General features: G+C 40.8%; 7 protein-coding genes and 1 long non-coding RNA gene across 10 annotated transcripts; 2 read left to right on the top strand and 6 right to left on the bottom strand.

Annotated features, from left to right (window-relative positions):
• Positions 1–410: 410 nt before the first annotated feature.
• On the bottom strand, positions 411–1,096 carry LOC130700380 (uncharacterized). Its single transcript, XR_009003764.2, has 3 exons — positions 990–1,096; positions 666–794; positions 411–551 (listed from the first exon to the last, which is right to left on the bottom strand). It is a non-coding gene; the product is annotated as an uncharacterized LOC130700380 (long non-coding RNA).
• A 449-nt stretch (positions 1,097–1,545) lies between these two features.
• On the bottom strand, positions 1,546–3,612 carry LOC130700369 (keratin, type II cytoskeletal 1-like). Its single transcript, XM_057522412.2, has 8 exons — positions 3,480–3,612; positions 2,822–3,418; positions 2,645–2,760; positions 2,422–2,571; positions 2,235–2,348; positions 1,993–2,179; positions 1,804–1,936; positions 1,546–1,747 (listed from the first exon to the last, which is right to left on the bottom strand). Exons 1-8 carry the CDS (start codon positions 3,486–3,488, stop codon positions 1,713–1,715), a joined length of 1,341 nt encoding a protein of 446 aa, XP_057378395.1. The 5' UTR covers positions 3,489–3,612; the 3' UTR covers positions 1,546–1,712.
• A 548-nt stretch (positions 3,613–4,160) lies between these two features.
• On the bottom strand, positions 4,161–6,979 carry LOC130700364 (set1/Ash2 histone methyltransferase complex subunit ASH2-like). The gene is made up of 11 exons (XM_057522407.2): positions 6,840–6,979; positions 6,513–6,776; positions 6,233–6,411; positions 5,953–6,153; positions 5,722–5,877; positions 5,464–5,647; positions 5,220–5,401; positions 5,013–5,157; positions 4,818–4,953; positions 4,493–4,744; positions 4,161–4,423 (listed from the first exon to the last, which is right to left on the bottom strand). Exons 1-11 carry the CDS (start codon positions 6,860–6,862, stop codon positions 4,319–4,321), a joined length of 1,827 nt encoding a protein of 608 aa, XP_057378390.1. The 5' UTR covers positions 6,863–6,979; the 3' UTR covers positions 4,161–4,318.
• Positions 6,980–8,075: 1,096 nt separating this feature from the next.
• On the bottom strand, positions 8,076–17,685 carry LOC130700377 (zinc finger SWIM domain-containing protein 8 homolog). The gene is given in 15 exon segments (XM_057522424.2): positions 8,076–9,338; positions 9,413–9,562; positions 9,622–9,808; positions 9,869–10,406; positions 10,408–10,991; positions 11,054–12,161; positions 12,217–12,446; positions 12,509–14,096; positions 14,163–14,358; positions 14,431–14,567; positions 14,627–14,800; positions 14,864–15,042; positions 15,247–15,495; positions 16,745–17,061; positions 17,254–17,685. Coding segments are annotated over 14 exon segments (5,580 nt in total). The 5' UTR covers positions 16,938–17,061; positions 17,254–17,685; the 3' UTR covers positions 8,076–9,271.
• A 381-nt stretch (positions 17,686–18,066) lies between these two features.
• LOC130700376 (small ribosomal subunit protein uS11A) lies at positions 18,067–19,145 on the top strand. 2 transcript variants are annotated; one of them, XM_057522422.2, is made up of 4 exons: positions 18,067–18,192; positions 18,423–18,595; positions 18,662–18,749; positions 18,924–19,145. In XM_057522422.2, exons 2-4 carry the CDS (start codon positions 18,447–18,449, stop codon positions 19,140–19,142), a joined length of 456 nt encoding a protein of 151 aa, XP_057378405.1. In that variant the 5' UTR covers positions 18,067–18,192; positions 18,423–18,446; the 3' UTR covers positions 19,143–19,145. The 2 variants fall into 2 exon arrangements, with proteins under 2 accessions (XP_057378405.1, XP_057378406.1); XM_057522423.2 differs by having other exon boundaries at positions 18,175–18,263.
• Positions 19,146–19,395: 250 nt separating this feature from the next.
• LOC130700373 (eukaryotic translation initiation factor 4E-like) lies at positions 19,396–21,288 on the top strand. 2 transcript variants are annotated; one of them, XM_059496496.1, is made up of 4 exons: positions 19,396–19,478; positions 19,742–19,935; positions 20,002–20,179; positions 20,269–21,288. In XM_059496496.1, exons 1-4 carry the CDS (start codon positions 19,446–19,448, stop codon positions 20,521–20,523), a joined length of 660 nt encoding a protein of 219 aa, XP_059352479.1. In that variant the 5' UTR covers positions 19,396–19,445; the 3' UTR covers positions 20,524–21,288. The 2 variants fall into 2 exon arrangements, with proteins under 2 accessions (XP_059352479.1, XP_057378402.1); XM_057522419.2 differs by lacking the exon at positions 19,396–19,478 and adding an exon at positions 19,499–19,622.
• Positions 21,289–21,556: 268 nt separating this feature from the next.
• Positions 21,557–24,228, bottom strand: LOC130700367 (glutamate receptor ionotropic, delta-2-like). Its single transcript, XM_057522410.2, has 9 exons — positions 23,601–24,228; positions 23,406–23,515; positions 23,258–23,342; positions 23,036–23,194; positions 22,794–22,977; positions 22,511–22,728; positions 22,324–22,446; positions 22,067–22,218; positions 21,557–22,002 (listed from the first exon to the last, which is right to left on the bottom strand). Exons 1-9 carry the CDS (start codon positions 23,697–23,699, stop codon positions 21,705–21,707), a joined length of 1,428 nt encoding a protein of 475 aa, XP_057378393.1. The 5' UTR covers positions 23,700–24,228; the 3' UTR covers positions 21,557–21,704.
• A 527-nt stretch (positions 24,229–24,755) lies between these two features.
• Positions 24,756–26,766, bottom strand: LOC130700368 (uncharacterized). The gene is made up of 8 exons (XM_057522411.1): positions 26,631–26,766; positions 25,871–26,560; positions 25,687–25,802; positions 25,465–25,629; positions 25,293–25,406; positions 25,059–25,227; positions 24,907–24,997; positions 24,756–24,849 (listed from the first exon to the last, which is right to left on the bottom strand). The coding sequence occupies exons 1-8, from the start codon at positions 26,652–26,654 to the stop codon at positions 24,839–24,841; spliced, it is 1,380 nt and encodes a 459-aa protein (XP_057378394.1). The 5' UTR covers positions 26,655–26,766; the 3' UTR covers positions 24,756–24,838.
• Positions 26,767–27,462: the final 696 nt, after the last annotated feature.

Genomic DNA, 27,462 nt, shown 5'->3' with positions numbered 1-27,462 from the left:
AAAAGACCATAGTTGTCCGCTACTAGTTTTTGATAAACCTGGAATTCCAAATTTTATCGGTAAATCATGGTTTCAAACTCTAGACTTGGCAGGTGTCAACGCCTTTCGGATTGAGGAGCCTGAAGGGTTCTCTAAAAAGGAACATTACACTCCCAAAGCCAAGTTAACTTCGCCGAAGGAAAACTTTGGACTTGTCGCTAAACTCAACTTTTTGTGGAATTATAAATTCAAAAAGAAGACCAATAAAGGCAAAACTAAACAGAAACATAAACGAAACTAAGAGAGCTGATGAAATAAGCCACCAGAATGATGCTATTATTAAGATGGAAGATTAGCAAAACAAATTTTTTCTTGATTTCCATGTGAATGCATAAAAGTGGTCTAATTGAATTGCGAAAAGAATTGCATAGCGCGTAATTTGATTCAAAGGAGAATATGAAATAAAGACAATTAGTGAATCAAAGAATTGCAGTAATGCATTTTGGTTACCTAAATCTTTTCAGAAACTGGTTATCCGTCGTACTGCTGAAGTGCACGTGGACGATGCAATGCTGAAAAGAATTGCAAAGCGTGCAATTTGTCAATTTTGTGGATTTCCATTTAAAGAAGAATGTGAAAGAAGACGATTTAGCGAATGAAAGAATTCAGTGATGCATTTTGGTTACCTAAATCTTTTCAGAAACTGGTTACTTGTCGCACTGCAGAAGTGCACAGTTACTGTTCTTCTCACCTTGAAAGTATTATTTTAGTGCGACTCCACCACCATATTTCTTTTGTCTACTTGTATGTTTCACCTGGAAATTAAAAATACATTTGTTTAATTGCTAACACGATATTGAAAAATTATTTTCTGATCTTATTTTCCGAATGAATTTAGCCAGCGATAGACAAAAATTTTTACATTTTATGCTACTAGTACAAAAGGCGATGGACGTTCTTCAAAACATACTTTAATGAGTATTTTCCATTTATGATAAATAATCACTTACGAAAATGTTTATAAAAGTCAGGTAGTAGACGAAGCAAAAAAGTTTCCAACTTTTTATTCCGTTCTTTTCTCGCAGTTCTCCAAGAAACTCCGGTAGTCTAGTTTATCTGTCAAAGTCGATTAGATGAGGATAATCAAAATACTGAGCATCTTTTTGCAACAAAGAATTTAAAAAAAGCAATACCCAAAGTTTGTTGAGACAAGTTAGGTTGAATAACCTTTGAAACGTCTATCATCTCCATCTACACTGTAAACAAAACAGAAAAGGTTAGATACAATTAAATTATTTCCATTAAAGCTCTTGACTTGCAGACTTCCTGCTTTCCCTTCGGTAGGTATCCGTAGCAACCAAAAATTTTCCTTAGATTTTTCTTCGAAACCGAACAGAAGCTTTCTACGTAAGTTAAATGCTAGCATTAGTACCCTCCATTTCACGTGAGAATAACAGTTGATGACAAACAGGAGATAAATTCTCACTCCTCCGACGATTAGCTTCATCCAGCAATTTCCTTTTCACAACAACAGTGCTGGGCTAATTAATCACCAGTACAAACAGCTTCGATCATCGCATACATCACTTTATCCGATGTATGGGTGCGGTATATCTCCAAATCAGGCAAAACGTAGATAACAACAAACATTGTCAATCGAAAAAAAAAAAGACGGCTAAACGCTTTGTTACTAAAGATTTAAAAACTCCAGCAATGTGTCCGATTTGTCAAGTCTAGTCGCTTTCGTCAGAATCATCTTCATCGGCAGCTAAAACGAAATTTTGCTTTATTATTTATACAACGAACTATGAAATTCAAAAATACCTTCGTCATTTTCGTCTTCGTCTTCTTCTTCCTCTTCTTCGTCTTCCTCGTCTTCCTCTTCGTCACTTTCCTCTTCATCCTGTTCCATGGATTCTTCTTCTTGTCCTACTTTCCTTTTTTTGCTTGGGGGTTCCTACAATTAAAAGAATCAGCAGCTGCAAAGAAAACTATAAAACAAAGGTATTTTACATCTTTGACTTCAGTGCCATTTCCTGACTGTTCAACAACTGGCTCTGGTTCACCCAACTTCGGATATTCATGTAAGAATTCCATGCAGGCGGGGAAGACGTAGATTTTCTTTCCTGCAATTTTCAGATTTTTTGACTTCAAGATTTCGGCAACTCGCTCAGGATTCTTGAAGCGGAGCGCAGCATGGCTAGTAAAAACTGCATGTTAAAATTTGAGAATAAGTAATGAATAAAGTAACTCACCAGTAATTGGAAGCTGGGAAGGTCTTGTTGTACAGCATAAAAGAGACTGCGTCGGGGAATTGATCTGCAATATCTTTGATGGTCACATTTTTTGGAACATCCCTGAACACAACCCTACAAGAAGAAAATTCAGTTAATAACACAAATACTAAATAGGTATAATCTTGAAATCAGATTGCAATCTTACTGGTCTTGTTGAATGCTAGCAACTGCTAACTTGGCACTCTGTACAACATATGGAATATCCACTTGTTTTAAGAAGCTCTGGCCAATTTTGCCCTTTAATCTTTCAACCGCCAATTCCGCTTCTTCAGCCGACACAAATTGTACTTTACAGCTATTTATCAATAAAATCATTGTTAGTAAACTTTTAAGAAAACATGTACAGTAAATTAGAACGAGAAAATAACCTGTTTTCCTTCAAAGGCAGAATTTCCTCGATTTTTGTGTCAAGCTTTTTTACATCATCTTCTACGTAAGGTTTGGCGAACCTTAGGTAAATTTGACGGCTTTCTAGGGAGTCGCTCTACCCAAAGAGAAAAGATCTTTACAGATAACAATTACATATCTTATAGTAAAAACCCTACCTGTTTTTTTGCTGATTTCATCCCCATATGGTCTGTGGATTTCACATTTTCTTGGGCATCTAGTATTTTTCGAGCAGCTTCTAATGACTCTAAATCTCTAAACAAGATTATTCTTATAATTTCCTTTTCATTGTACGGTGTGCTCAATGAGTGAAATCCAGGCAGTTTTTCAAGTTCCTCAACCACTGGGGTTTCATTGAAAGTGACATACAGTTGTAGGCCAGCTTTAATTTCAAAACGCAGATACTCCCCACGACTAGGAAGAGCTCCACCACCTCTTCCACGAGCACCACCAGAAGGTGCTCCTCTGCCACGATTCGCAAAAGCTCCTCTGCCTCTATCTCCACCACTTCCCCGACCACCTCTGAATGGTCCTCCACGGGAAGAATTGCCTGAGCCACCCCAGCTGTCATTGCCACGGTCACCACCACTGAAGTTTCCTCTCGAGCCGCCTCGGAAACCTCTGCCTCCGCCTCGAAAACCTCGAGATCCCCCACGATCTCCACCACCTCGGCCGCGGCCACCGCCACCCCGGCCACCGCCACCACGGCCACGTCCACCGCCACCTCGGCCTCTTCCACGTGAACCAAACATGTCCTAGAACATCAACTTTGATGTAAGTGCTAAAAAAAATACTTTAACCAAGATTATAACCTACTTGACTCATTTTATGTTGAACTACGGCTGATGGTGTTTAGTGCTTTAGAAGTAGCTCAAGACCACGTGTGAGAAACGCGCTCGTCTGTCTAAACGTACACTGTTCTGCCTAATCTGAAGGTCTGCGAACGTAGGGGAAACCCAAGCAATATTCACAATATTCTCGCACGAATATTACTCGAACAGTAAAGTGGCGATCCTGGCGGTGGTATTCCTTTCAGCCCAGGAAAGACGAAGCTATGGTTCTGAAAACAGAGATGGCGATGAAAGATCACGCTGTATACTTAACAAATTTTTTCGATAGGCAACCTTAGCATATAGTGAAAAATATCGATTTTGTATTGATTTAAATTTAATTATCCCTGCTGTTAGAACGTGAAAAGGAACTCCAACAGACATGATTTATTAAAAGGTTTATGACTTGCTATATGCGGGGTTCGATTATCCAGTTTTTTTTGGTTTCGCCTGTCTGTTTTGTTAGTTTGTTTTTACCTAATTGCAATAAATGGCAAGACGTATTTGAAAATGCCCAAACCTCATTTCAGCCATTCTCTGTAACACTCCGTTTAGCTCTTGTGTCAATATAAAAAAAATGACAAACATAAATGTTCCGATCGAAGTTGCGAATTCATTATCAAGAAGGTGGCATCCAATATAAACATAATAAGTGGCACAGATTCACAGTAAAAATGACAATGATCGTCTATTCTTGATATCAAAATGTTACCCTTTGAAATGCAATGAACAAATAGATGGGAACAATAAACATATACGAGGTTTCGAAACCTCAGTGCAAGTTTACCGCTTAAAATGTTTCCACAAATTCTATCCGTTTAGAAATTACATACCAAAGTTATCGAGACGAAGACGACCTTCGTTTTCAGTTAGGTATAGCATATCGGCCATTGCCTGTTCCGCGATTGACTCCTCGGCTCTCTCGTGCATCTGCAATCATTATTCCAATTAATACATCATGTAATTCCCCTTTGCTAATTACTGAGGTTCTCTACTTACGCCTCGAAATGCAACACCTTTCGGAGCAAACTTGAAATTGGGTCCAAAGTTAACGGAGACTGTTACATTTTTGTACAGTGATAGGGCTGGAAAATAATTCCCTGCGTAAATCTCCTGGAAACCGGTTCCTTGATGAATTCCATTCTTGTAAAAATCAATTTTGGCGCCTTTCAGTGACTTCAAGTTACGAAGTTCTTCCTGCACCTCATCGCGGTCCTCATAATATAGGTGACTCTTGAATTTCACCAGCGGCTATGACAATAAAAGCGTTTGTTACACGCATTTTCAGACTTTTAGACGTATAGATTTTTAAGGATCAAGATACCTTGTCTTTGTAAGTCGGAGGAATGTAGTTGCCTGATGGATTATCTGGTAGTTCAATAAGAATGCCTAATGTATCTCCTTCGCAGTACCCTTGTGAAAAGTGCTTGCCTATAGATTCATGAAATACCGTTCCTTTCCTGGATGGTAAAGAATATTAACTGGCAGCATTGACTAGAATCTTAGAGGCTAGGGTTACCTGGATCTCCAAGAATAACCAAATTTATCATATCCTAATGGTGCTTGAAGATTACCATATGCTTGGGCAAAGCCGATTCGAGTAGCAGCCAATTCAGGCATTTCTTCGATGGTACATTCCCAATACCATGCCCCACGGTTGACATCTAACAATGACAAACATTATGTAAAAGACACATTTAGCGTAAGACTACGTAGGACTACTGACAATGTGTGGCTCGAATGGTACAATATCCTTTCTCTCCCGTGGCAGCCATTCTATCTTCTGTAACTTTGATCTGAGGCGCTCGATCATGTAACGTCAGGAGAACCTGAGAGGGATTTAATTTGCGGTACAACCAGCCTGGAATAGGTTTCCCTGCCCAATCGCTGCTCTCATCAAACTCTTGCCTGTAAGCGAAATAAAATTATATTATTTGTTTTCTCATGCATAGTGAACTGAAAAGCCCTACCTAAATGGGGCATGTGGATCGGGCTCTGCTAAAATGTATCGATAACCATCCTTATTAAACGGATGGTCAAGTGGATAACCATGAGCGGGTAGTTTAGGAGTTCCAATATCATTCCGGGTTTTGCGCTGATTTCCGCCAAACTGTTCAGGTACGCGACGTTTATAGCCACGACCACGAATCCCGGCTATACCAAAAAACAACAACATAGATGTTAAATACACGGGCGTGAGAAATACGTCAAATATCAAGCTATTTTACTATTGCCACCAGTCGTGTCGGTTTGTTTGAGATGCCCTGCTCTAACCATCGCTTCGTAATTGGGTCTGATATTTACAAGTTCCAATGACAACAGACCAAACATGCAATCACTTGTCATTGTTTCGGGCACAGGTTCTTGGCACACAAATATCAAACCTATGAAAATAGAAAAAAAAAATACAAAAAAATAATCATTAGAAGAACAATCCATTAGCTAGTTTGCCAAAATACCTTTTTCCTTCATCAAGGTCTTTTGTATTGTGGAATGCCAGGATTGGGTGACTCTTCTTGGCATTGTGGTTAGATATTCCCAATGTGAATCAATGTATGGCACAATTTCACGGTCTCTGGAAAAGTACTGCCGTGAAGTTCCTTCTTTAGTGCTGTTTTGCATCAAGTTAGCTATTGTTGTAATGCACATCTGGGTAAATTCTAAATTATATATTATTTGTTGAGAGTTTTGCTACATTACATACATATAATATCAAATAAGGAATCAAAAAGAACTTACGAGCTTGGTTTTTCTTAAAGCTCTCCAAACCAGTAGGAGAGCAATTCTTGCAGAGAAAAACATAGTTCATCATAAAGGGAACTAATTTTCCCAACTGGTAACTGATGCACGATTCATGAAACCAACGAAGACATGTTGCACAGAATAGCTCTACTATATTCATGTTGCGATCCTTTCCACTGAGTCATAAACAATTCAAAATCAAATTGGTATAATAAGTGTCATGGGAATGTCATAGAAAACTAATGTACAGTATCATTATAAGTGAATTGTTGTTTACCAATAGCAGTTGCCTTCTCGCTCTGTAGTTTTCCCAGTGTTTAATAAAACCGAAGACAACTCAAGAGATTTTGCTTCACCAGCATCTGTTAAACTTCTACACTCAATTGCTTCAGCCTGTACGTCTTCCGATATATCTGCCACTTTGAATGCAGGACGTGAAATGATAGTTGCTTCATCAGTACCGATTGGCAAAACATCCTCAGAAAGCCCGTCCATTATTTCAGTAGACTCGGAGGCTAGAACCGGTTTATCTTCAGAGTTCCTGTTATTTTAAATTTATAATCATTAACTCAGAAATCGCTATAAATTTGTTGAGACAAATTACTCTGTAAGGCTAAAATCCGCCATTCTAGAACATTGTTTGAAAGCAAATTTAACAAAACAGTTGGCAACGACATCTTGCAGCCAGTTAACGTACTTATAAATTACAAGCCTGCCTACCTACTAGCTACTACCCTACTAGTAAGGAAGTTAAGGAAAACAAAAACTTTTTGATATCGAGGAGGGTCACATTGCCCGATGATTAGCTGCCTGCATCCATGAACCTAGTGGCCATGGGGAGGCTTACGAACAGCCTACGAGCTCCGATTACCTCTTCTCTACCTTAAGTTTGTGAGTCGATCTTCTTCAACGTGTAGTGTTTTGTGTGCCATTTTTAGCCCCTGTATAGTAAGCATGGCTGTTCTTTTTTTTTCTTTCTTCAGCGTTGGTGTAGATGATGTTCGAAGCGATGATGAAGTAATCCGTTGAGAGGAAAAATCTTGAGAAACCGTTGAGATGAAGAATCTTGAAAATCCGTTGAGATGAAGACGCTGAATGTTGCGTAATCCGATGAAATGAAGAATCTTGCGAATCTTTAATGATGATGTGGGCGGGGTGGGAGGGAGGAGAGCGGGGCGGGAGGAGAACACGTAGGGAAGGGAAGGCTTGGAAATTGGATGTGGCGGAACTTGAACCCTGGACCGATAGAATACAAAGCGTGGATGATAACCACTGTGCCAAGACAGCACATTCCAACCAAATTTAGCTACGGGTGTCACTCTTTCAAATAGGTGGGTTATGTATATGGTAATACATAATATTCATGGCAAGTATGGCGCTGTAGCATAGTTTGCGGCTGCCATATTGATTTCACGTGTTCGAATCTTCAAATAATCGACACTAATTTTGTAACATATTATTTAAATAAATAAAAATATTTTAACATATTATTTCAATATTTTTCATTTAATATTTTAACATGTTATTTCAATATTTTTCTTTTGCATTTTTCTAACGCAATAGTAACTTTAGGCCCGTCCTCTTCATTTTGCCTTGTCTTTTTTTTTATAGAGATTGGCGCCAAAAGAAAAGTTTAAACTGTTGGCAACGACATCTGGCAACCAGTTACCGTATTTATAAATTATTGGCGCCAAATTCACCAAATTTTCCAGTGAATATGAATTAATAGCTGTTTGTTTGTCTAAGACGTCACAATCTCTTTCGAATACTGTATAAAAGAACTAACACTCTTTATTACATTAACTATCATTAGTTCCAAATAAAGAGGTAATTACAATCATAACGAGAAAACCGTGTATTTTTACCAGTTACTTTGTTGATGGGGTTCAAAGGTTGATAAATGACATATGATTCTCCCAATCTCATCTATTATTTCAATCTTGACAACTTCAAACAAACATTTCATTTAAATTTGTTGCGCAATTAATAGAACATTCTCTTGCGAAGGTGAAGAAACAAAACAAAATTAAACAAAAAGTAATTTAAAAAGAAAAACGAAGGGAAAAGAACTGGAAAGAAGGGGGAAACGAAAAGAACATCAACGTCTCTAAGAAAGGTTGTAAAACGTTTCGACATTGAATTGACGCTCTACAGTAAATGGAAATTACTTTAAAAAGCGACATCCCAAGTTTCTTTTTTTTCATTTTTTTTACATAGGTGAAAGGAAGTTTAACAGTCAAGACACAAAGAAACACTTAGAACAGCTAAGAATAAAGGAGCAAATTTTATCAAGGTTCATACATGTTTGCCAAGTGACATAAACGAATTTTTTAAGTTAATAAAAAACAAATCGTTATTGAGCCAGTTTGATGAACCTGTTCCTTTAGCCTTCAGTTACTTTTTTTTTTAATTTTATGTTTCAATTTAAAACTAATGCGGCTTTCTCTTCTTATAAAATTTTTTTCCGTACCAAGTGTCATTGTTTCTCTCCTACAAATTTGATCGAAGCCGGGAAACAGAAGTATTTTGTCAACGGTGTCGATGCGGATTGAGAATCGGATGAATAGAAACAAAAAAATTGTTTTCAGACAACCAGTTTCCTTTAGTTGGAAGCTCCCTGAGAGTTATCTGCCTGTGAACTATATTTATATGGTCTATGGAAAGGTGAAAATGAAAAAAACAAACGTACAACAATAGTTTGGAGCAGGGATGAACAAATTTAATTTTTAAATTGGTATCTGTTTTTATGTGTGTGTTTTTTTTTTCATCTAAAATTGAAGCGAGTCTGGTTAAAAAAAAAGATAAGGAGAATAAACTATCGATTCGGACATCGATCACTTTGCGACACGAGCGAAGTCAAATTTTTCATCGGATTGGGTTAAACGTGAAGTGGGGGAGAGATTTTAAACGAGCGAGGTAATCTAAAGTATACGACGGATGACAATGAACTATATACAATTTTTGCTTTTACGTGAGACGAAAAAAATTGTGGAGGTGGATGCAAGGTAAAAAAATTTTCCTATCAATGACTTTGTGTCAAACGGCCGGCTGACGAATGATGGCCATTAGCCGGCCCCACAGTTCTTTCGTGCAGGATTTCGACCTTGGTTTGGGAAGACGAATGATTTAGTGTTATTAATTCGAATAGAAATCAACAAATAATAAAAATGTACTTACTTTTGAATGGATTGCAGGAATTCATTGAACTGCATCGGCCCCGTTGGTATGAGATGGAAAGCAGTCCTGGCCGTTTGAATTATCGTTAGAAAGTCGTCGTAATCGGTAGGATTGAGGTGATACAACTTGTGATTGATGCATTGAATATACCTACATAAAACACATCATATAACGCTAGAAAGCATTAAAATCTTGTAAACGTACATTACATTTGATGACACTTTTGAATAAGGGGTGTTAAAACTCTCGAACGCAAATGCTGCATATAAGGATTGGGTGGTGTTGATCCAGTGTAAGCAAAAAAGTGTGCCGCCTCGACAGCGATTTCGTGCAGTACAAACGGACTGACGACGCTATTAACCGTCACGACACAAAATTGTTGCAGATAATCCGTTCCTAATGAAAATACCGACATTAACATCTTTTAAATAAAATTTTAAAATGAAACATAATTACCAAGTTTTTTGGCAACGGAAAGAAGCCATTTGACATCTTCACCATATGGTGGGTTACGAGAGTAGCGAGCCTGAGGACGGTCATCATGAGCTCTTCTTCCAAGTGTTTCCAGAGCAACGATACCAACTCGGTAAGCAGCCAGTAGAAAATGTAGCTGTGTTGGAGTCAGAGCCTGATTAGGCATTGCTCCGGTGGCTGTTGGAGGAGATCGGACCGAGTTGGCTTGCGGCTGTTGGACAAACAGAGGTGGTGCTTGATGTGTCGTCGTATTGGATGTGTGAATGAGCGGCTGGAGAGTGACCGGACAGCCGGGAGGAGGTATGGGAGGAGGTGGACGGTTACTCGTCCCTTGAGCTGGCCCAACAGACATCGGCTGCATTAACGGAGACGGTCCAGGTGGAGGATTTGGGGGTGCGGATGTAGCTCCCATCGGCATGGGACAAGTCACAGATGGAAAGTACTGCAAACCTGGTATGGGAGGAGCATACGAAAACGTCGCATTCGGAGTGGCGCCACCAGCTCCATTTGCCGCCAAGAAAATTAACCGGAACGCCCGGAATCTGAGCAGGCGGATTCGGCCCAGGAGCAGTTCCAGAGAGGAAACTGTAAGCCAAAGGAAAAGGAACGATGGACGTCATGGCATACGGCACCGGAACTCCGACTCCGGCCATATTGGCTTGAGGTTGCTGCATGGAACACGGCGGCACATGGAGCGGAATAGGAGGTGGAGGTTGTTCGATGCTGGGCAAAACCCGGGCACCTCTACGAGCACTAGGCATGCGCTGCTCGTAAAGTTCGTGCCAACAACGGGCCACACGGAAGAGAACTTCCGGATAGACTCCACCTCCTTTAGCGGCACTTTCAACGGCCAGACATGCGCGTTCCAGCATTTCGCTGCTTTGTTCTTTGCACTGCAAAATAGCTCGTTGAATCTCGTTCGGATTGAGGGCGTGAGCGTGAGGCAAGCAAGATAGGGCCAATTCCGCTGCCGCACGAACCATGTTGGCCTCGTGACCACGTGATGCCCGATCGGCAATACTGGCCACTTCGGGAGGGGTGAGATGACCCTCCCAAGTGCTAATCAAGAACCAAAGTGCTTGCGAGCCAATCTCCATAGCTTGACCTAATTTGAAAATAACATATTTAATTTGATTAAATGTTTTTTTAAAGACATTTAAATAATACCCGTAATCCAGGAGACATGAGATGAATAAGTGCGGCTCAACCATTTGGCACTGACGCAATTATGGAGACCCAAAGCGTAGAGGCCAATCTGGAACGCGCACATCTGCAACGCCCTGATGGGACCGCGTGGATTTTGCGAATTGATGGGCTGGGTAAATAGCGATGTGCTGCTATTTCCACCAGCTTTAAGTAGAACAGTCTTGGCCAATTCAAACATAAAATGAGCCGAGGCCTCTGAAGGTTGGTTGGGAACCGAAGGATAAAGCCGCTTGTTTTTGAAGCGGTTTATTTTGCCTCCGCAAGGGCCCATCACCCCACTTCTCGAAAAAGAGGCTCCTCCATTAACTATGCCACCCATTTCAGGGATAGATGCTTGTTGTTGAGGTTGACGGCCGGCTAAATTATTTAAAGGAATCGATGAACCAATTGCTCCACCCATCGAGCCGTCAGACAAAGACGGGGACACTCCTGTGCAATTCGGAGGGGGAGGTTGATTCATTGGACCTCTAGATCCAAAACTATCCGACCCCGATGATTTCCCTGAACCTGAGCTGCCAGAATCCGAGCCAGGACCCGGTTGTCGCTGAGAGCGATGAGTTAGACTTCGGTTGCGAACTGCGTTCATCATTTGACGATGGCTTATCGCACCATCGTTACCACTGGCCGTTTCTCCAGTGTTCGATTCTAGTCGAGCACCGTGCCCCGCTTGCCACTGCGCATAATCTTCTTCCCAAGAAGGACTCTGTCCACGTACTGTATTCGAAGCCGTAGCTCCTCCACTGGGCTGGGAAGGGCAGGCCGCGTGTGGAGGTGAATTCGCGTCAAGCGAAACAGCAATCATTCCGGCTTCAATACCTTCACGCCGTTGGCGCATATGTCGATTGCTGGAACAGCTTTGACCCATGGGTGTGGGATTGTTGGTGTAGAAACTGCTCAGCAGTGGTGCCTTGTAAAGAGGATGCACTTGACGATCCAGCAGTTTCTCCATAATTTTGGCCAATTTGTCTGGATCATCCTTGTAGTGTACTAGCAACATTACAGCAAGATCGCCTCTTTGGCGTCGAGTTCCTTCGCACAACAGAGGATGGTCCGCTTCTGAAACATTTGCCTGATTTTTATGCATTGCTGATTATCTAGCCTATTATTATTTACGATAGTGTTACCTTCAATCCTAGGGCAGACACGGCTGCTTCGAAGCCAAGAGTCTCATCGGTTGGAAGCCGATGGGTAGAATAAAACGGAGCACGAACTTGTTGTGCTCCTGACGCAGTGACCAATGCTTCGAATATAAACGTAGCAAGTGAAAGTGGCAACAAAGCATCTCCTCTTGATCGTAATATGCCATCACGTAATTGTTCAGCTTTCTCACGCAATATCGACAATTCCGGATGACCTGCGAATTAAAACAATAGATTGAATATCTCGAGCAATTTTAATGAAGTAATATTTAATTACCTAAAGGTATTCGCTTCAATAGTGTAACCAATTCAGATTCTTGGTGAGCCAGCTTCACTTCTAATGGTTTCGTGGTAGCAGGTGGCCGTGCCAACTCCAATCCAAACATTCCAACTCTGAAGGCGAGATGGTAATAATCCGGATTCTCTGCCAAAACCGTGCAGAGAAAGGCGCATTTGGCTAGTGTTGCCGAAGCCAAGCAGCTGATTTGATGACAGGCTGGATTGGTCTTCTTCTTCTTGCCGCTCTTGGTGATGACAGGAGGCAACTCCACCAACAGATCGGGCGGATTAGCCAAAAGTTCTGTCGCCAGTTGGATACCCAATTCACAAGCTTCGGCGCTGTGGCCGTGGGCGTGAAGTCCTTCAGCTCTAGCGAAAAGGATCTCGAGTGGATCTTCCAGTGGCTTCAACTCACCAAAAACTCCACCGTTCCGATTGGGAACTGTGACGACGCAAGGCTCTCGAGGAACGGCGCCTTGAGTTGCTGGTAAGGCCATTGTTCTAGATTCTCGAGGACTGGCCGATAAACTTGCCATATCGTCAGTATCTCGTGAAGATCCAGCCACCAATCCTGATCCAGGCGGGAGTAGCACCCCACCGCTGGCTTCAAGGCGTGAATTCTTTAAACGAGCATCAACTCCAGACCAATCAGAATCGGCATCAAAATCTTCTGGTGATGATTTTTCCTTGTCGGTTGAAGTGCAACTATCCACCGCCAAGACTTCCGGTTCGTTGGTATCGGAACCTAGAGCCGGATCGTCGCTATCTTGGCGGGTGAGATCCCGCAGACCTGAAGGCAATGCTGGTTCAAACGCCTCAACAGCTGGATCGCCTTCATTTTCGCAAAAACCTTCGCTGCTAACGCTGCTTCGGTTTCCAGCTCGATCCATTTCCCTTTCCGGTCGGACAAGAGGCGATGCAGGATGGAATCCGCCAATCCTTTCCCTCTCGTGACGTATGTCGTCCATAGCCTGGGCATAATCGCCTTGCACTACCGCTCGTCTTTGTAGCATGTGGACGGGTAGGTCATTGGTAATGACGGCCGATGAGGAATTGATGGGGCCGATGTCAAAGCGACCGTGAGCCTCTGTGTGTCGAAAGCAGGTAAAAGGACAATGGTAAAGACGATGACCTTGAGTGTAGGTGACACCGGGAACGGGGTAATCATCCCAGCTAAGATAACAGGCTTCAACTGATGGTTTGAAGCCAGTAAACACCTCAACTTCTGCTTTAAATGATTGGCTAGTACGACGGGGAGTGGACGGTCCGGCACCATTTCCTCCAGCAACATGGGGTGCGCCATGAGTGGCACTGATTGTTAACCCTTTGCTTTTCGTGACCTTGTCAATGACTTTGACATGCCATTCGCTGAACTGTTGACGAAGCAGATCGCGTTCTTCTCCAGAAAGGCCTGGATTGAGTGCAGCCAATCGCCAAAGGATAACCACTTCGTCACATAAAGAAGAGCAAGCGTGCTGAGAAGCTTGTGATTGGCTTCCCAGGTTGCTTGATTTGATACCGCTACCGTATCCAGCTGCACTTCCATTGTGTAATGCCACCTTGGTGTTAAACCACCAGACCATAATCTAAAATAAAAAGGTAAAATTTTAACAAACACTTTGTACCTATTGCTGTTAATTGTTTATCACTACCTGTTCGCACGACATGATCTCTTCCGTTAAAACCTCTAAAAGTGGAACAGCATTGCGGTCATGGCGTTTGAACATTTCGCGAACGATGGAAAGCAAGTTCCACATGCCTTCCGGCTCCCGACCCCTTAATGGGCGCAACAGGCTGCTCCATTCTGCCGCTGCGGGGGGTGCGGTAGAGCTCAAGTAATTCACATCACTGATGTATGAAAAATAGACCGTTAGTTTCCTATAAAACTCTTTAAAAAAAATGGCGTCGAATTTTATATACCTGAATACCGTCGGCGACGGTACGCAGAATTTGATCAGAATTTTCCGAATATTCTCGTGGAGTGTATTCTCATCCAGGCACCATGACGTCTGTTCGCTGGCAGACGCACCCGCAGTCGGATCGGGTGCACCACATACCTTTAAAATTGTGTGGTTAACAAAGAGAACAACCGATAATAAAAATTTTTCAGACTTACTGTATTGATGGCAGACGGCTGAGCCGAAAGGAGTTCATCCAACAGACGCTGCGCAGTTGGCAAAATTTGTTGAGGTAATTCGCTGATAAGATACTGAGCGAATTTCTGAAGCTGATCACGCTGCAATCGACTTAGAGACTCGCTGACGGGTGCTCGGAGCGTCACCAAATGCGACTAGATGAAAAAAAAAAAATGGGATATTAAATTTCTCCACTCTTTCCATTTTGTGTTCAGTACCTGATGGATACGATAAAGGCAAACGGCGACGACATGGGCGCACCAAAAAGCCCGCGAAGCGCAAGTGCAGTTGCAGGACGTAATACGTCTCCGATCAAACGTAACGGCCACATTAAAGGTATTTGATTTACCTTGGGCTGTCTGTTGCGGACTAACAACCGAAGCGCTCAAATGAAAACCTGTCATGATTGAACAATAAATATATTTTTAAAAATGATTTAAATCACCACCAACGACGTCAATAGAAGGGAGAATTCCGTTGATCATCTATTATTACAACCCTTTTAATTTTTTTTTCACCCCTGATTCTTCTAAAATTTCTTATAATGGAACGGAATTTAAAAGGATAGGGCAGAGCAAAAAAAAAAAATGAGGGGAGTTACCAATCTGAAGAGGTTCTTTGACGGCTCTGCTTTTGTAGAGATTCTCGCCCTTGTTGAACTCGTCAGCTGCACCGTTGGCCAAGCAGGAGTATAGGCGAATGTCCTCTTCATTGTCCGGGAAGGACCAGAAGGCGATGCGCAATTGGAGCGGTTCGGGTACGGGCTGCCAGGCTTGTTCGACTACCTCGAAAGCGATGTGGGCCGCCACAACACGAGAGCAAAGCTCCGATAGCGACAACACACTTCCATCTGCAAAAATTAAGGCATCATTTTTTGATTTTAGATTATGCAAACTGCTAGAAATGATTATATATCTAAATATTTGGATAAAATATAAACAAATAACATTTCGGAGCGCATCCTCTCTATTTCGTTTCCCTTCCATTGTTTGTGTTTGTGCTCTTGACCCCAAAAATCAGAAAGAAAAGACGGGGGAAACTGGATGAAAAGTAGAAGAAGGGGAGCGAGATAATACACGGGCTGAAGGGAGAAGAATATTTATTCATAAAGTAGAGAAAAGTAAGCAAAGGAAAAAAGAAAAAACAGCTCAACAGCTGAAAACCTGTTTCTCCCCTTCATCTTCTTCCTTTTACAAACTTTTCCTGCGGGCCATTTCGGGACCCCTTTTCTTTCTTCCACACATCGTCGTCGTTACCGCTTTCCATTCGGCCTAGGTCGCCTTGTGTTCCAAAAACCGTACACGGAACAAACAAAAGACACTGATATCCGTGGACTGATATGACTCGTCTTGTTTTATTATAAGGTATAATGACTAGTGGGATTTTCTACGTAATAGATTCCATTTCTTTTAAGCTTCTCCAACATCTCCATAATGGCTTTCAAGTTAGGTTGACTCAAGTATACTTCTTTCTTCTTCGCCCATCACTAGTTTTCTCTTTCCAACACATAGAACAAGGGACACGGGGGGCCCTCAGGCACCACTGTCAGGAAAGACTTTGTTATGTGCGATGTCTGGTCTACGTCTAGACTCCCGCGTCGAAAACTGTTTGGCAGCAGAAAAAAAAAAAAAAAAAAAAAAGAAAACACGTATGCCCAAACCACTCTAGAAGTAAACAAAGGTTTCTTTTTATTGACCGTATTTTCACTCTATGCGTGCAATCAAAAATGCACATACGTTCACGCACGTCGATCTACCTCCCCCACCCCCCCTACCCAATTGCCTGTCTTCGGCAATGATCGATAAGAGCCACAAAGCAATGTTGGTCGATGACCCCATCTCCCGTTACAGTTGTGTGACCCTGAGTTGACCTCTTCGTAGGGATTGAAACCTCCCATGTTAAGATTTTATAATTTTTTGTTGTTGAGGTACCAGGTAAATAATTTATAAAAATAGACTTTCAAGCTTTTTGTTTGGAACAATTGCTTTGTTACTAAACAAAGTCACCTGGCAACAAGATGGAAAATGGCCTCTTCTCCATTTGCAATATATAAAAAATAAAATGGAACTGAGACTAAGGTGAGGTGATCTGATTCTTACCTTCAGCTCTTCGTTGATTAGAAGCTAAAAGTGGTGAACTTAGGGTTGTGGTGACGATTAGGGGTTTCTTCCATCCTCTCCAGTTGTTGCAGAGAGATTCAGGCTCGCTGCCCCAGCTGCACAAGGAATCTTCTTCGAATCGATCAGAGTCATCAAATGACATGCGGTCTCCTTCTTCCATCCACTCCAACATTGCTGGCTGTCGAGTCCGGTCAGGCAGATCCTGGATCTAAACCGATTTCAGTTTAACATCCTATTGTCAGATATAGACTTTCTGCTAGGACACTGGTTAACGTTCTGGTTAGATCCCATCCAACCTAGGAACAAAGAGAAGTATATTTCATTACACAAGTTCTACAAGCAGCTATGTAAAACAAAACAAAGGATGAAACTGAAATCCTATCCCCCCATGTGGATGAAATGTGGCGGCCATACGTGTGTGTTGGTTAGGGGAGCCCAAACAAAGGAAGGCAGTACACGGGGTAGCTCGAATCCAGTCAGAACCTCACCTGTGGGATTGTCGAAAGAAGAGAGCACCAGCAGTAATGCCGCCAAAATATCCTCGCATTAATATTCCGTGAATTTAGAAGGGATTGACCAACTACTGTTGCGGCTGATTTTTACACCCCCGTCGATTCACGATCCAGGAGATGAACACTTTCGGTGCAAAGCCAGTTCAACATGAGAGATGGGTAGTCTGCCCACAGAAAAGAGACGACGGGGAGAGAGAGAGAGAAAGATGCACCCAGAGAACAGGCCAGCCCCCAGCAGAAGTGAACCGAGATCGACAGTGTGTACTACTAACACTGTGTAAAAAAGGGGAAAAAACTCCCACCCCTCCGTCTCTCAGCCAACCCCTTCAAAAACCCTAGAACCAACTCTCCTCTTCCCCTAGTACACTATACGTTCACACACAGGCATACACACACACACACTAAAAAGACGATTACTTTTGTTTGATTCCCTTTTCCCTCCCTATCTTTACTGTTTTGCTCTCAACGCCATCTGACGGTCGCGTTCAATTTGCATTTCGCTATTATTAGGCCAAGCCCACTAGCTAATTAAGATAATTTTCCAAAAATCCTTGACATGTTAGAATTAGCGTAGGCTTTTTTTGATGATCCGCGAAGTTTGATAGCAATCCCTAAACAGACCGAACAAATTGGTATATTTTCAGTACTGATCGTTGGTGAACCTTTGCGATAGACATATTCTTCTGATCAATAACTTTAAAATGTTTCTAATGTAATGCAATTAAATCAGAATTAGTTTTATTAGCAATATAATTCCAAAGTTTTTAGTTTTTATAATTTCATGACATTAGCAAGTTCGCTGTTCAGCCAAACCCTTCGTCCCCCTTCCCTCATCCCAAAAGGGGAGGAGAAAGACTTTTTGACAGCCGAAATCTGGCAATCCTGTTCTTTCGTCGCCATTGCTTGTTGAAAAAGGTACATTCGTTCTCTTGAAACATTTTTCTCATCCATTTGAATCTTGGATATATTTGACACATCCTTTATTTGTAAATCGTGTTATTGGTTTTTATATTTTCATTATTTTTTTCGTACATAGCATAAATTGTTTACTTGTAAGGGCAATGGTTATTGCCGATTCAGTATTGTTTACTCGTATGTCTTCTCTTACTTTATAGTAATGTGCCCTATGTTATTTTGTTACCTAGGCAAATCAACATACTAAGTGAATCATGGCCCCACGTAAAGGAAAGGTTCAGAAAGAGGAAGCCGTCGTCACCTTGGGACCTCAAGTCCGTGAAGGAGAAACCGTCTTCGGAGTCGCACATATCTTTGCCTCCTTTAACGACACATTCGTGCACGTTACCGATTTGTCTGGAAGGTGGCATTGAACATTATCTTAGCCATGTTATTTTCAAAATATCTAATGTATTGTTCTTTTCATCAGGGAAACTATTGCCCGTGTTACTGGTGGCATGAAGGTAAAGGCTGATCGTGATGAAGCCTCACCCTATGCTGCTATGTTGGCTGCACAGGTATGTTAGTTTTACATTTAAATATATTTTTAGTTTGTTGGCTAGTGTAAGGACACTGTGCACCTGGTGCATAGTTGTCCTGGGTTAAGAGACAGACTCAGCTAATGAAGTACTGAAGTGAAAAGGAATTTTATGTTATTAATCCTTTATGATAACATTTCCTCTGTTATTTAGGACGTTGCTGAGAAGTGCAAGCTGTTGGGCATCACTGCACTTCACATCAAGCTTCGCGCCACCGGTGGCAACAGGACCAAAACTCCCGGCCCCGGTGCCCAGTCGGCTCTGCGTGCTTTGGCCCGTTCCGGCATGAAGATCGGACGGATTGAAGACGTAACCCCTATTCCTTCGGATTCTACTCGCAGGAAGGGTGGTCGTCGTGGTCGCCGTTTGTAGAAAGATCATTCACACGGCCGCTCGATACGTTCCCCAATTTTCTTGTCATCTGTATGCACTTTGGGAGAATTGACTATTTGGGCCACGTCTCCCTTGTGTTTTGACATCTCGTTTGAAAGGAATACAAAAGGAATGTTCATGTGGCAAATTAGATTTCTTTTCTTTCGCCATAATATAGATTTCAGTGCAACATGAAAAAAACAGTTTTTCTTCATAACGCCGGCAATACATTGCCAGACGGAAGAAATATGTTAGGGTAATCAATCTAAACGTTTGGCAACGTTGCCTATTAGAACGTAAAAAATGGCCGCAGACATGGAGGAGCTTGCTCAAACGGTGAGTTTTTTATATTGAATCTTGGTCGTTTCATTGGCAAAGGTTGCGAGTAGTGAAGCTCTGAAAGCATTAAGAAAAGTTAGATTGCTTGGTTTAGATAGTTCTGTATTACGAGTACAACTCTTGTCAGTTCAGCAAATGCCGGTAAGGACTGGTCGGGTAGTTCTCGACATGCCCTGCAACATTCTGTCCGAATTTAAACTTGACAACCTCGTTAGTTAGTTATCAAAAGAGGCTGAGATTTTATTTAACTTGCTTTGCAGGAACAGAGCCAGCCTTCAGTTGCCACCCAAGGTGAGGGTGAGACAGAAGACCCAATTGTGGATACAGATATGCTGATTAAACACCCCCTTCAGAATCAATGGACCTTGTGGTTCTTCAAACCAGACAGAGCCAAGGGATGGGAGGAGAATCAACGTGAAGTGATCCACTTTGACACCATTGAAGACTTTTGGTCGTAAGTGTCATTTTCTATTCATTTTTTCTTCCATCAAGTTATTAATACAGATGTGTTACTTTTTAGAACACACAATCACATCAAATCAGCAAGTGAGCTTTCAGCAGGTTGTGATTACTCATTATTCAAAGCTGGAATCAAGCCCATGTGGGAAGACCCCCGAAATAACAATGGGGGTCGATGGCTTATCAGCTTGGACAAGAAACAGAGATCATCTGAACTTGACAACTATTGGCTTGAAGTGGTAAATCTTTTTTAAAAATGATTTATTTGAATTTATTTAAATTTTTAACGTTACTATTTTCCTCTTCATTTTTTTATCTGTGTCCTAAGATACTTTGTTTGATTGGTGAGGCATTTGAAGAATACAGTGACGATATTTGTGGAGCTGTAGTCAACATTCGACCAAAAGGAGACAAATTAAGTATTTGGACAGCAGACTGCTCTAATCGAGATGGCATTTTGAAAATTGGCCAGAAACTTAAAGAGCGACTTGGGATTACAGCTAAAGGGTCAATTGTGTATGAGGCTCACAATGATAGCATGAAAAAATCTGGATCTGTCGCCAAGTTCCGATACACTGTTTAACACCGGATTCATTTAGTAAAAGAATTTACTATCGCTATTTTTTTCAGCAATGTTGGTTGAGGTTTGAATTTCATACACAGTCAAGATGCTCCCCTATGCCTTTGATACAACATCCCATTACTGTAAAAAAAAAAATGTTTATCCCCAGGCTATGGGCTAGAGATGAAAAATGAGAACGAAGTCCACTATCGCATTTACAGAAAGGGCTGCAACAGAAAACAGTAACTTTTTTCGTTTATTTTTCAAAGCTGTCGAGTTATGGAGATTGATGAGCGTGTTTCCTTCTTTTCTCTCATCTGACTGGAAATATTTATTCAAGAGAGGTTAATTTTTTTTTCCGTAATTTTTGTTCTGTAATGTTTGCGGCGATAGAGCAGAACGCCTGGTATGCAGTTTTTCGTTTCTTTGATTTTTCCTGATGGCATACTAATGATTCCCGAAAAAGCAATCGTTTATTGAAAAGGTTACGTATGAGGTGATGTTCACAACGTATCTATGACTTGTGCTTTTCTCTTTGTTTTCTTCTTTTTTCTTCATTGCTCCGTTTCATGACCAATATAACCTGGCATTAATTTTCAACTTACCCAGCTCTTCTATTAGCCAATCAACAAGACTCCGTCGTGTTCCTCTTGACAACTCCTCTCCCACCAATCTCGCAATTTTTTTGTTTGTTTTTATCCTCCCAACCCTGTTGATTGTAATCCCTACTAGTTCTCTTCTGTTTCTTTGGTTTTTCGTCACTGCAATACATTATTGCATTTGGAATTTACGTAGTTTACCTAGCGTTAAGTGGAAATTATAGTGTAGCATAGCCGACAGCTTACGCTAGTCACACGATCGTAAAACTTACCTAGTTAGAACAATACCGAATTTAATTCACCATGCCATCGTTCGAGGGTGAAGAACTGCAGCACACCGTTGGTAGATGAGTCATTTTCTGTATATTTAGTACCAAATAACAAAAAATATCAGCACGAAACTGCGCCAAGACAACAAATAAAATATACGGAAGTTTGTAGGGACAAACATGGCCGTCAAAATACAATGCACAAGTTACTAAATCAGAATTAAACTACGGGGAACTAGATTTCAGTTCATCAAAATATCAATGCGAGTTTCGGCCAGTTTTGTATGATCTGAAAAGGCACAATTCCGTGTCCTCCATTTCCTCGCTTTCTAGTTTACAATTTCCCGCCTTGTTTCAATTCCATGCCACTTGTTGACGACCCCCCATAATATTTCGAAAGTCTAAAATGCATATTTTCACCAAAGAAGCAAATAAGAGATAGGACGTACCCCATGATTAAGACGTAAAATACCCCGGAGAAATTTTTCAATGTGATTTTTGTTAAGTTATCGGATATCTTACGTTGCTGCACTCTCTTGGCTTCGTTCAAGCAGTAACTTACATTTCTGCGTTGATGCAGTTCCCTATGTGTCCATTCATCGATCAATCCGGCTTGATGCAATTCCATAAATCTGCGTGAGAAAACACATGTGAAATTTCAGATTTTGATCTTACTAGAAATTCAATGTTTATTACCCTTTTGTGAACGATTTGGTGTACGGACTCTTCTTCGAGAGTGCCCATGCTAGTGCAGCGGGCACCGATTCGGGCTTTCTAGCTAATGCAAGATTGCACTTCCTTGTAGATTTGTAATCGTCATCGATAGCATTCAGCGTCACGGAAAGACCCTTTAAATATTCAGTGAATGTATCATAGATCAAAGTTACGATTTGTAGTTGGTAGTTATTGGCTATCTTCTCTGATTTTCAATCTGATAGATATAAATTTGTTACATTAAGATAAGTGTAGGATCCGGATTTCACGAGGTCAATGCACCCTTGAAATGTCACACAGCGTGAGTTTTTATTTGACCTCAGTTTATCGCCAAGCTGTTTGTAGAGCCCAACAGTAGCCCCCTGATAATGGAATAGGCAAAGGATATAAAATTTCAATTACGACTAATTTCTTTGTTTATATTACCGAAACAACAACATCAACGGCAAGACCTTTATCAACGACCAGATTAACATTGGAATTCACTGCAACGTCAGTGAGAGAATCGACTAATGGCTCTGCATTTGATCCAAGGATGTAAGAGGTCAAAAGGCTATTGTAAGCAGAAACCACGACCAGAGCTCCCAAACACCAGGAGCCCACAACAAAACAAACGGTGTTGCGCATCGTTGGGAAACTTCCCCCTAAATTCATTTTATAATGTGTGACATTTACTTTAATTCGAAATCTGAAATAATACTTAACTCACCTTGATTCATGAGAATTCTAAATACCTCGAAGAATACTTCGAATGCTGAGCAAGAAATGTGGTGTAACTTTCCACAATACGATCGATCCAAAGTGGAAGACGAATGCAACCAGGGCTTAGGGCGAATGAAAACACAAATGGCTGCAGCCGTAATGGGCATTACAATTAACAAGCTAATCCAGACCTATTCATCATAATTCTTTTAGTTTCCTCAAATAAAAAAACAAAACAAATTTTTTTACCGATAGTTGGAAAGGCTTTGCAACAGCTGCAACGTTCTCTGATGATGTTGGCATGGGTATAAGAAGTGCGCCGGATGAGTACATGAATCCTTCTGCAAAATCCATAATTGCAAATCGACTCGGCGTCGTTACTACGGGTCCAATAACAACATCACACATCTGAAATACAATAATGCCTAGAGTATTAGATAATACTCCACTATGAATTTTACTCTAATTTACTCCATTTGCAACGTAGAAAGCAAGACCTGGTAGAGTGTTGCTAATTCCTTCCAAAAGGCTATCGTTTACCTGTAGAAGTGAATACCTATTTATCAGAAATCGAAAATGAGAAGGGAGTTGCGTTTCAGGTATCACATGTTTAACTTACGTAAAATTTAAACGTCGTGCTAATGAACCCAGCGTTTCGGCTGCGACACCATCAAGCTTAAGAATATGACCGGAGGTGTTTCTCAACACGTAAAGATGAACCAAAGTAACCTAAAACAAAAAATAAAATTACGCTAGCATTATTGTAAATGACATGCGGATATAAGAAAACAAAAGAACGAAGAATTTAAATTACCTGAGTCCCAACCACTATATGTTTCCCATTAAGGGACATGATATCGCTTGAAATCAGTTTCGTCCAACCGAATAAAAACAACAGGCAGTTCCATTTCATTGTCTGAAAATTCTCAAATTTTCGTTTTACTATTAGGAATACAAATGCTTCCTTGTGCTTGTACTCTTCCAAAGGTACGTACTTGGACTGAGCATTTTCCTTGCCAAAATCAATTGTATATGTAGCTTCGTTTCATCATATGCCTACATCAAAGTGCCTAAGGCACACATATAGATCAGATAATAAATAGAGTTCAACAGTTAACTAATTCAAAAGCCTATTTTCCGTATTTGGAAGCCAAAACTAGCTACCGAGACAGCATACAATATCACAATTCGCTGAAGCGTTAAAGAGCACTAGCCATTTTACATTCATCACGTAGGCTACAATGTAGCTGTTTATGCATTGGTGCTTAATCAACTTCATTATTTAGTTTTTATTTGTTCCAAACGACTAGATAACAGTCTAGTCACGCATAACACGAGCTTATTATTGCTAGTCTTTATCGTATTTACTATAGTCTAAGCATGGTTATCCTTGCCATCTAAATAATCATTATGCTACGCAGACAATGCTAAATAAACGACACGGCTATTTTAAATACTGGATAACATTGCCAATGGATGTCCTCATGGTGCACTTAAATACAAGGCTAAAGAACTGTACGGCAAAAAATTACGCAACAGATCAATGTTTTTAACGAACTACGGTTCTTAGAAAATTTTTAAAGTGCCTATCTCACTAAAGAACTGGGTAAGCTTGTCTGTCCCATCGTAAGCCAACCCCAGTTTACACAATACAACAGTTTTCATATTAACTAGTAAATGGGTATATTGTATTATGACTTACCCCTCGAGCGGTTAACATCACTGTCCGTTGCCAATTGTGCATCTAATAACGCAAGAAAGATTGAATATTTTATGCAATATAAAATGATATGTTAATATTTACTTGCCTCACTCAGTTTCAGCCACAGCGACAATACAATGAATATTGCGAATATATTCTATGACCTGGAAATAACTAATTTGATGCAGATCTTACCCGATAATTGCTCTGCAAACCACCCACCCGCTAAAGCGTAATACCTCAAATTCACCCAGAACGTATAAAACATTTTGTAGTTTGAAAACAATAGGGGCATTTATTTGTCATGATTTCAAAACTTGTCGTATTGCCCATATGCCTACAATGAAATTTCAATCTTCATCTAAAACAAAACAAAAACTTGTTATTCCAAATAAAGAAAAACATACAAAAACAATACCTTCGTCAATACCGTCATCCTCTTCCTCGTCGCTCGTGTATTCTTCTTGTTCGTTTTTAACGTCAACTTTCCTTTTCTTGCTCGGTGGTTCCTACAGAGTCAAATGAAGACGAATTGCTCAGGGATTATTAATTGTTAACGTAGATAGCTACCTCTTTAACTTCAACTTCCACAGGTTCAGGTTCACCCAATTGTGAATTATCGCATAAGAGTTCCGCATAAGCAGGAAAGACGTACACTTTTTTACTGGCAATGTTCAAGAACTTGCATTTTAAAATTTCGCCGACCCGCTCCGTGTTTTTAAAGCGAAGAGCCGCGTGACTAGTGAATAAATGGTTGCGGGTACTTTGATATTTTCGGAAAATAGTAAATGTTAATAACGATACCAAAACTTTGAAGCGGGGAAGGTTTTGTCGTAAAGGACGTAGGAAATTGCTTCGGGGAATAGACTGGCGAAATCCTTGATCGAGGCATCTTTCGGCACATCTCTCAGCACCACCCTAAAGGAAAGACAACATTTGTTATTTAGTCTTTAAGATCTAGAAACAAAAAACTCACTGGTCAGGATGAATAATGGCATCAGTGGTGGAAGTTCCCAACTTTGTGGCTGTGCTTCCTGCAAACCCATCTACTTGTCTCAGTCCTGTTTTACGAATTAGATTTTTTAATCTTCCTGCTGCAGCCATTGCTTCTTCTGGACTTTCAAACTGCACCTTGCAGCAACTTATTCAAACTCATTAGGGACTTTGCACTTGAATACATCACTTCAACAGAAATTACCTGTTGTCCTTTAGTGACAGTACTTCTAGAATTTTGCTGTCAAGTTTTTTCACAGTGTCTTCATCATAAGCCTTGTCAAACCTTAAAAATAGCCTACAGTTTTCTGAAGTATTACTCTGTATTGCAGAATAATAAAATCAAAATGTATGATCAAAATATAAATAAGATATTTTTAGTAGCCTACCTGTCTCTTGAATGATTTGAATCCCATAAGGTTTGTTGATTTAACATTCTGATGAGCAGTTAAGATAAGCTTGGCAGCTTCAAGAGATTCAATATCTTTAAATAGAATTATTTTTTCTTTTTCTTTCTTGCTAGGTGGTGTAAGCAGTGCATGAAATCCTTTTAGTTTCTCTAGTTCATACACATCTGGGCCATCTTTGAATGTGACATATAATGATAGCCCATCTTTGATTTCAGACCCAACCTTTTCTTTGGTGTTTTCTTTTTTCTGAATATCTCCTTTCTTGCTTTGTTTGGCTTGTTCAAGACTTGCATGTCGCACTTGATTGCCCTTTTTTGAGTTACCTTTACCAAGGTTACCTCTTGATGGCCCCCCTCTACCACGATTTCCTCGTGGAGGCCCCCCTCTGCTGTGTCTTCCTTGGGCTGTCTCTCCTCTACCATGACTTCCTCGTGCAGCATCTGTTTGCCCATCACTTCTGGGTATGACACTTTCTCTGTCATGATTTCCTTGGGCTTCCTCCAGTTGTTTATGGCTGCTGTCGTCTTTGTTTTGATTTGCTTGTTTACCTCCTTTGAAATTGCCCCTCATATTACCTCTGCTTCCACCTCTATAACCTCCTCGATCACGGCCATCTCTTCCACGACCACGGCCGCCGCCTCGGCCTCGTCCACGTGAAGCGATAACTTCCTATTACATTTTTAATGTAGGTTGTTGTTTAGGATATAACAATTACTAATTCAGAACACCTACAACTTACTCTGACTTGATCGAATTTATTCATTTCATGTTTCGGATATTTCAGTGAAGATGTAGTAGAATCCTCACTATGTTAGATGTTCAGTTTACTTGTTAGACAACGTGCGGACCGTCTGTTTACGAAATGCCAACACGTGTTTAAACACGTAGCAGACGAACGTCCTTCAAACGCGTAGGAAATCTGACGATGTCGCACTACATTTTAAATACTTCCATTGGCTACAAGGCGATAGAGAAACCAATAGTTGATTTCGGTGTTTGCATGTGATCATGGCTTCCAATAGCAATAGGAGACTCTAATAGTTTCTGCGGATGGCGGGAAAATGGTTTAATAAAGGTTCTTTTCTATTGGATTCGACGTTGGCGGGACATCGACATGAGGAATGAGTCTAAATGTTGTAAAAAAGTAAATTTTGGCGCGTCCGCATCACCAGTCATGCTAGAGAGCTGAATCACGTGTTAGTACTCTGCCCAATAGAAAACTCGCAAATCTAGCCACGTTTCGCCATTTTACACTTGGCTCGGCAAGTTACAGTCGACTGGGGAAACTTGTGAAGTTCCTTATGGAAATCTGAATTATCGCCATAGCTACGTGCCATTGATCAGACATTTTTTGCTGAGCGTTAACAATACTACTTTCAGTAGAATTTGGTTGCAATATTTCGAAGAAAATATAGAAAATAGTTTTCTAAATGAGGTAAATCATTGTTCCTGAATACTTACAGTATCAAACTTGTACAAACATTCTAAAGTTAACTTCTTCACAGGTTTCCTCATGTAAAAAGGAAAATGTACATGCTGGATTAACTCCTTTTTTCATGCACTAAATAAGA

Source organism: Daphnia carinata, chromosome 8 (assembly GCF_022539665.2).
Source record: "Daphnia carinata strain CSIRO-1 chromosome 8, CSIRO_AGI_Dcar_HiC_V3, whole genome shotgun sequence".
Lineage (NCBI taxonomy): Eukaryota > Metazoa > Arthropoda > Branchiopoda > Diplostraca > Daphniidae > Daphnia > Daphnia carinata.
The sequence above is the reverse complement of the archived record's forward strand: the minus strand, read 5'-3'. Positions and strand labels throughout refer to the sequence as shown.